This window comes from Podarcis erhardii (genome assembly GCF_964252035.2).
Source record: "Podarcis erhardii genome assembly, chromosome: 11".
Lineage (NCBI taxonomy): Eukaryota > Metazoa > Chordata > Lepidosauria > Squamata > Lacertidae > Podarcis > Podarcis erhardii.
The window spans coordinates 18,966,083-18,974,519 of record NC_138501.1 but is presented as its reverse complement, the minus strand read 5'-3'; the positions used below and the strand labels follow the sequence as shown (position 1 = coordinate 18,974,519).

Below are 8,437 nucleotides of genomic sequence, written 5' to 3'. Positions count from 1 at the left end.
TAAAAAAGGGCAAATAAAATAAGGTATTGAATGTGCACACAGAAACAGTGGGACAACTCCCCTAATAATACAGGAAGAAGCAGAAAAAAGCCCCAAAATGAAGTGACAGAAACAAAAACAAAGGGCAGTTAAGACTGCTGTCTACACTCATTTCAGTAAAGTATTAGATTGTGTGGGATAAATAAGATCACAGAATGCAGGAAAGACTGGACTACTTTTGTCCAATTTTTTGTAGCAAATCACATCAGCTGCAATACTTTTTTCTTTTAGTTATTTCTTTTCAGTTAGCATGATACATCTTAAAATAGCATTAAAGTTCAGTTAAAACTGTGGTACTCCAAATGCTATCTCAAAATATTCCAACTAGCAGCAGCCAAGGTGTCTAAAAAATAATGCAAACATATTGGGTCCATTATAATGAATAAAATAGTTTTTATTTTTATTTTTTTTACAAAGATTATAGAATTGCCATCTACCTTAAAAGGACACCTTTTTTTTAGTAATCAACACTTAATTTATAAGATTTTATATGAAGAATGTATCAAATAAATTTCAGTAAATTCAAGGGATTAAGTATGAAAATACTTAAATACATTTTTATATCCTTTTTATTATCATTACACTTTGCCATTGCACTGTTTAAAGTAATATAATAGAACAACATTGCTTTGAAGGGATTCATTAAAACCAAGACAGCATCTGTAGGGGCAAGCAATTTTTTAAAATTCCAATCCAGAATTACTGGCTGAAGGCCATTTGCTGTCTGAATGATGCCAGTGACATGAACTTGATTGTATGATTCCAGCACTTAAAAAGAGCACATTGGTTATACATGGCTTTTCACCTTGGGCTACAATTATGCTACCAAGCTCAACTGGAGTCTGAAATCAGTCATGTGGCATCGTGCACAGTATCTGAACACTGTTTAGAGTCCTTGGTTGCCCAGATCTGATGAAGGTGCAGCAGGCGCTCCGAGGTTCGTGTGCTTACATTCAGGGCGGGGTGAACCTTGCGAATGCCCGACTCCTCCATTAGCGACAGGCCACAGATCCCAAAGTAGGCATGCAGAGCATCTGGGAGGAGACATCAGAGGATGTGCATTATTCTGCAGCAGACAGTTGCCATTTTCTCAAGAAAAACGTATCTCACTGCATGCCAGTAGTAAACATAGCATCAACACACAATATTCCTTCTTGCTGTCTGAAAACTGTCTGTAGTAACTTATGGGAGACAGAAAATTGGGGTGAAAGGGGAGAGAAAGGGACCATGTATGCCAAGCATAGGTGCCAACTCAGCCAAGGTCCCTTCGCGTGCCCCCCCCCCAATAAAATGTTTGAGGGAGCCAGGCCCTCCTAAAGTTGATGGGTATTGCCATTAAAATGGTGTGCGTGCGCTACGTCATGTGACTGATTATGTGGGGCAGGGCTTACCTCCCCACCCCAATATTTTATGCAAGTTGGCACCCCTGATGCCAAGTACCAAGGAATTCCAAGCTGCACAAGCGCATGTGATTCTACTAAAGTAGCACTGATCCACCCCCCACCCCCCGAAGCAATACATGCTTGTCATTATTAAAAGTTTGCATTACTTAACAGATATATTCAACAGCACTGGATCCCAGTTAGCTAAGTGCTATTAACCCCCCGTTTTTCAAAAGCCAACCCATGGACCCCTTCCTTTTGAAAAAAAATGTTATTTCTATGGTATTTTTTGTTATGTGAATGGTGCCATGAACCCCCTGGGTGGGATACCCAGGGGGGTCCACAGCCCACCAGTCGGGAACCACTGTTCAACAGGGATGCCACTGAAGGTCGTGACCTTACTCTGCCTCCTGGGACAAAATACAGTCATGTAGTCATGCACATCACATTACACCTGCTTTTATATTAATCTTTGTCAGAATCCATACAATATTCCAGAAATGAGAAAAAGCCTGGTGAAGAGTTCAATCTTAATTTTTTAAGAGACAAATTTTATACTATAAATAGCAGAAGACTAGTGCTGGGCAATATATTTATATATCGTAGGGCTGCCATATGTCTGGATTATCCCAGACACTACTGGGATTTCAAAGGCGGAATTGATGTCTGGGGGGAATTTCCAAAGGCAAGTCAATCAAAAAATCGCTTTTTTTGGCATTTTTGTAAACAGCTCAACAATTCTGGGGGCTTCCTTTAAAAAGCTCAACTACTTTGGGGGTATCCTGGTTTTTACTTTTGGAAATATGACAACCCTACATATCGTCCAAAACCAATTTGAAGTCCATATCGTGATATCAGATTCATAATTTTTGACCTGGCACTATACTGCAAATTATGGTTGGTGTGTGTGTGTGTGTGTGTCCTGCAAAAATCACAATGTGGAAAAAAATGTGAAGCCAGCCAATGCCTCTACATAGCTCTATCCTTATTCCAGACATTGTAATGTATCAGTTTATCACAACGTTTAGATGGTGATATATTGTGATGTTGAAAACCAGGTGTAGCCCGGCCCTATAGAACACCTAGAGGGTCCCAAACTACAGGACAGGTGCCTAATAATTTGCTTTAAAGTTCCCAACAACACCCCACATACCAGGTCATACAGTCAAAAGACTAAAGTCATCACAAGTCTTCAAAGAGATATATGGCAATTCCAAAAGGCAGCTCAGCTCAGTCTGTTTTGGAGCCGCTGTGTTGTTCCAGTTCTATTCATTATTACAGCCTAAACTTTATCTGTTAAATCTGAAGCTCTACACACATACCCTGACTATATTGCAGAATCTTAAAAAATAAAAAAGTGGTCCACAGCACGTCTATAAAAATTCAACCCAAAACCTAGCACAGTGCATGTCAGTTGCTACAACAGGTGGAAAAACAAGTAATTTGCCAAGACCCTCAGCAATTTCAAGCGATCCATGAGGAGAAAGGTTTGGGAACCACTGTCCTACAGTATTGTGCCTTGCTTAACCCACCCAGAAAAGTCTGCATTTTTTCACCATCTGCCTTCATTCCTGGAAGTACCGTCCATGAAAAAGAAGAGAGGGAGATTGTATTATGTTGTTTGATTCTTTGTTAGGAAAAAATCAGAAAATAAGGAAGCCACTCAAATAGTCTAACTTCATCATTAACGCCCTGACCTGAGAGCCAAAATTCAGAGAATGACCACCAGTGTGAAGAAACCTCTCTCTTCCAAATCATTGTGAATTGAAGCTCCAAGGAAATAATTCACTGTGATTAACAACTAGATCTGTCCATCAAAGTGAAAATCCCTTCCCCCGCTCCTTCCACAACACAGGTAACAAAGGTGGTTGCTGCTTTTTTAATTGTTGCATATTTGGTGAATGGAAAGGATCATTTAAATGGTGGTATCCAATGCACTCATTCCATTAGCACATTAATTTATGCTTGCCCCACCGCACACCCTCCCCCCCAAAGACCGAGGGAACCTACAAAACAGAATTAGGGAATACACAGTGGGGGGGGGGGGTTGGAGAAACATGTTGCAAATGTAAAGACTTCCTTAGCGTTACACAGCATTCCACCCAAAACTTTACAAAATTGAATTTGTATGCTTGCTCAGAACCACACCTGAAGAGCTGATGCCAACAACCAAATACAGTGGTGCCCCGCAAGACAAACGCCTCGCAAGACGGAAAACCCGCTAGACGAAAGGGTTTTCCATTTTGGAGGCGCTTCGCAAAACCAATTTCCCTATGGGCTTGCTTCGCAAGACGAAAATGTCTTGCGAGTTCCTGCGGGGGTTTTCCCCCCCTTTCCCCCCTTTTCCTAAGCCCTAAGCTGCTTATCAGCTGATCCGCTGATAAGCCGCTTATCAGCTGATCCGCTAAAAGCCGCTAAACCGCTAATAGCGCTAATCCACTAAGCTATCGATGGGCTTGCTTCGCAAGACGAAGAAACCGCTAGACGAAGAGCCTCACGGAACGGATTCTTTTCGTCTTGCGAGGCACCACTGTAATACTAAAAAAGTGCAGCTGGTCAACCAAGTGAGACAGTGTGTTGGATCTGGAGAAACAAAATATACTCCTGCAACTAGGCATTCCTGGTTCCGCCACTACACTGTAGCCCCCGCAGTATGATGAGGCATGGGGGGATGGCTTCTAAAAGCAGAAGTTCCTTCCTGCTCATGAAAGACCACCTCTGAATCTGGATAACTTCTAGATGTCAGACATTTTCCTAAGGATGCTGGGTCATATCCCATGTCTGGAAACACTTCAAGAGAAGTATTAATAAGACAGAAAAAGCTATCCTGGTTTTTTTCTTTTCTAAAAATGCTCAAGCATTTTCTTTATATCAAGGCTGTGTGTGTGTGTGTGTGTGTGTGTGTGTGTGTGTATAAAATTTTCAGCCCAAAGGCCACATCCCATCATGAACAACCTCACAAGGACCACAAGGGCAAAAGCTGGTTGGGGGCAACAGATTTTTATTCTTTGATAGTAAAGTACATTCCAGCCACATGAAAATCAAATGTTTCTACCTGTCTCTCTCTCCATTCAGGTAAGCAAGAGACATCACCACAATTCAAGGAAACATTCCAGCCGGTCAAAAACACTCGAGGACATGGGACAGCGAAGGGTGTGGCTTAGGAAGTGGCAGAGCCTGGACAGAGAGGCCTGGAAGGCTGAACTTGTTCTCAAGGCCTGAGGTTCCCTACCCTACCTTACAGAAAGGAACAAGGGTGTCAACCTAGAGGCAAGAGAATAGAAATGGAAGCAGGAGAATTTGTGCTTTGATCTGTATCTTTCTAGACCAAAACCCTCATTTTTTACTGCTTATGCTGTTTAGACCTTAAGACTTACAAAGCTTCAATACCTGGTTAGTCCTTAATTGTGGTGGTTCCTTCCTTCTCTCCCACAAGTCTCAAGCTGTTAAATGATGATGCTTAGTTAAACCAGCATTCTGAGCACAATTTCCAACTACTTCTATGGATAAAAGCAGTTTTAATGCCCCTCATTCAACTCAGCAAGACAATTTTAGAAGCTATCAGAACCTTCAGCTGTTTAAGGAATGGCAGAGGCTTGAAACTGCTGAAAATTAGGCCCTCTGATCCAGAAGCCCAACCTCTTCAGCCATTCTCTGTAAGTGCATGGCACATAGTACAGAAAGCTCTGGTTCAAAGCATGACAGCAGGAAGCCCTAGCTCAAACAGAGAACTTCAGCAAGCTATTCCATTGCTCTAGGTCTAAAAACGAACTAGTTAAATCAGCTTATTGCTAGCTACAAGTGAGAGATTCTATCCTACCTTCCTGTAGAATAGCAGACGTCTGGAAAAGATGCTAGCTGGGACTGTCAGAATGTCCTTCTAAAGCAGGAGATACCAACACAGAGGCATTAATACCATACTTCACAGGTTCCACGGCTGAGTTCTAGCATTGAAAATACATTAAGCCCCAGCTCAAAATAAGCCCTAAAAGAAGTTTTCTTGCAAGGTTGCCAAAGCTCTGGGCAGACTATCATGAACTGCCTACAGCTGCATGTGGAAGCAAGGGCATAACCTCCTGGCCCCATCCCCATACCAAACAGCACATGCTACAAGTTCCAACTATATAGGACCCTCCATTTGTAGTCTAGCACACAAAAGCTTCAATTGCTGATGTGCACCCTTCATATTTCAACGGCACACAGAAGATGGGTTGAGAGTGGAGTTCCAAAGTGCTGCTCTACATTCTACACACGAATGCCTGCCTGTCAATTCTATCTCTCTCTCTCCAACAGTAGAAAGGTCTAGAGGGCTTTGGGGGATGCAGCCCATGGCTTGCCCAGCTCTGGTGTAAATGAAGAACTCACAGACAGAGAAGCTGTCATTCAAGGAGAATGGCCTCTAGCAATCTGCAGAGTCTTCTGGCCCCTGGCAATATTTTTTAATTTACAACCGTACACATCATTCCAAATTCAGCCATACTATAAAAGCCATGTTGTGGTCACAGACCTAACAACACTGAGAATGATTTAATTTTTTTCTCTGCTGCCACCAGTTTGACATTTGAGTGACCCCAAGGTTTTCCTCATTAGTCACAGCAGTTCAGACCCCCATGCATATCTGATTAGGATTTTTTGCCGCATTTTGCGTCATTTTACATTTTCTAAAACTGAACCTCGCTTGCTATTTTACTGGCTTTTCACACAGTTTGGAGACACCTTATGGGGCTCTTCAGTATCAGCTTAGATTTTTTATCATCCTGAATTATGTGAAGCCATCTTCAAACTTGGTCATCCAGGAGTAAGTTGTACAGCTCCATTCTCCATACAGAGCCTTGTGTGGCTGCATGACTTACATCCCTTTATTGTAACAAATGTCCGTTTACCTCTACCTTGTTCCTGTTTTACAACCCATTACCAACCTGTAACAGGAAGAGTATTAGTATTTATTTACAATACTTACATGCCACCCAACAACACAACTTCTCTGGTTAGTTCCTATGACTGGTAAGTTTACTTAGGAGACTTTGGCAAGGTATTTTCTCAAAGGTTTTTGAGAAGTGCAGGTATACAATATATAGAGGATCAAACTTTGGTACACATTTGTTAACACTTTCAAGGCGAGATAAGCGGTATATATTCCCTCTGTGGAAAGAGATTTCCCCTCATCAATATCTATCTTCAATAATGGTTCCAAAACAGATGTTATGCTAATGGGTTGTGTAACTAAATGGGAACATTGTCACAACAACAAAAATGGATAGGAAAGAGATTCATTCCTTAGGACAATTATGCAAATGCAGACACCATACTCCTTTTCTTAATGTGCTACTTCAGCGCCACTATGCAAACACTAATATCTACTTCCAATTTCCTTCACCTTTTGTTCTCATCTACTTTTTTGCTACGGATGTAGCGCACAATATTGTTTTCAACCAATCTACTGCTGGTTATGTAACCAAAACACCAGCTAGCACAATCTGTAAAGCCAAAATCATGGCTTAAGAAGTTCTTATAGTAAGAGCCTGTTAGTGTTCAATGTCACTACTCTCTTATACCATACCAAAAGTATTAATGTTTCATTTTCATGTTATAAGTATTTGGCTATGGTTTCTCTTCCTGCCCCCTCTCCTTCCCCCTCGCCCTCTCATGGAGGTGGGCAAAAAAAGTTCATTTACCTGGATGACTATCTGGCCATTTAGCAAATCCACCAACAAGGCGATCTTGGGTTGATAAAATGTAATTCCTGTTCTTTTCATAGTTTGTATACTGAAATATTTTCAGAAGCTGAAAGAAAGGTTTGTCGTGTTAACACACATTATCGGTTTTAGCATGCACCAGAAGTACAAATAGAGAACTGTAAAGTTTGTATACTCTTACTTTTTAAGAAGAAAAATGAATTTCTAGAATTTACTATAGGACATAAAATAGCACCTTTGATATTAAAGGTCAACCTAAATTAACTTATTAATGCAGAAGTTAAATAGTCAGAAGGCAGATTATGAATGACAGTGTCTTGCTTCAACTTTCAAGTTACCTTAAGCGTTGCTCCAACCCAAAATGAGTAGCAGGTATCCACAGGCTTGTTAGGTCGGCCATGATAACCATTCTGTTGCCGCATAATGCACCATCTCCTTATCCTGTCCAGCTGTTTCTCAGAGAATACCTCTTCAAGTTTACCCATTAGGCATAGGGATGCAATACCACAAAAAGTAGAGCCACCTGAAAAACCAGACAAGAGTTTCCCAAACATAGTTTTCAGTCTTCCATGGAGCTACTGAGGAAGCTCAGTTTACATAAACTACTGTATCTAAAAGACAATTTTAAGTGATGCACTGTCATTCACCCTAGCAGAGAGAGGAGGCACTGAGTTAAGCACATGTAGAGCTGGACAAACAATTTTTAAGCAAAACGACTGGTAAGCCACTCAACCATGTTACTGTTTTGTTAACCAATTGTCATCCCACTTATACGACAGTATGCATGTGTGTTACTTTACCTGTAGTTTTAGGCCAGGCGCAGATGTAACACAATAATTAAGGGATTAGACTATGCTATCATAGGCTCCCACAAACGCACATTTCCCCCCCAAGTCTGGGCTCACTGAAAAACTTCTGCAAAGAGAAATGCACATGCCAAGAAGCTTCCTTTTTGCGCTTGGTTTCATTGAGAGATACTGACAAAAATTGGATATCGTGAATCTTGTGTTGAGACCTCCTTGTTGAAGTAATGACCTTATTGCTTATTTATCACTTTCACAAGGACTCTCAGCACAAGATTCATGATATCCAAATTTTGTCAATAACCTGCAATGAAGCCAAGCTCAAAAATAAATTTTTCAGTGCATGCAGTTTTTCCTTGCAGAAGTGTTCTATCTCATTACCACTGTATTAAAGTGATCCTTAAGAAAACAAATACCCTTACCATGAGATTCAAGTCCGGCTCCTTGGGCAAGCCCATTGTCATAAGACTGAAAAGGCAAAAGGCAAGCAAATGTAAGCATTCATGCAAACCTTTGA

The 8,437-nt window shown here is 41.1% G+C and overlaps 1 protein-coding gene across 3 annotated transcripts in view; it reads right to left on the bottom strand.

Moving 5' to 3' along the window:
- Positions 1-408: 408 nt before the first annotated feature.
- PGGT1B (protein geranylgeranyltransferase type I subunit beta) overlaps positions 409-8,437 on the bottom strand; it is a 31,880-nt gene continuing 23,851 nt past the window's right edge. Inside the window, exons 6-10 of one of the 3 annotated variants that reach the window (XM_081880547.1) lie at positions 8,343-8,388; positions 7,456-7,640; positions 7,097-7,205; positions 5,242-5,301; positions 938-1,073 (exon numbers count right to left, since the gene is read on the bottom strand). In XM_081880547.1, coding sequence (XP_081736673.1) covers positions 5,276-5,301; positions 7,097-7,205; positions 7,456-7,640; positions 8,343-8,388 — 366 coding nt within the window. In that variant the 3' untranslated portion in view covers positions 938-1,073; positions 5,242-5,275. Of the gene's footprint in view, positions 1,074-4,531; positions 4,686-5,241; positions 5,302-7,096; positions 7,206-7,455; positions 7,641-8,342; positions 8,389-8,437 lie in introns of those variants that run through there. The other 2 variants (XM_081880548.1, XM_081880546.1) reach the window with 2 other exon arrangements.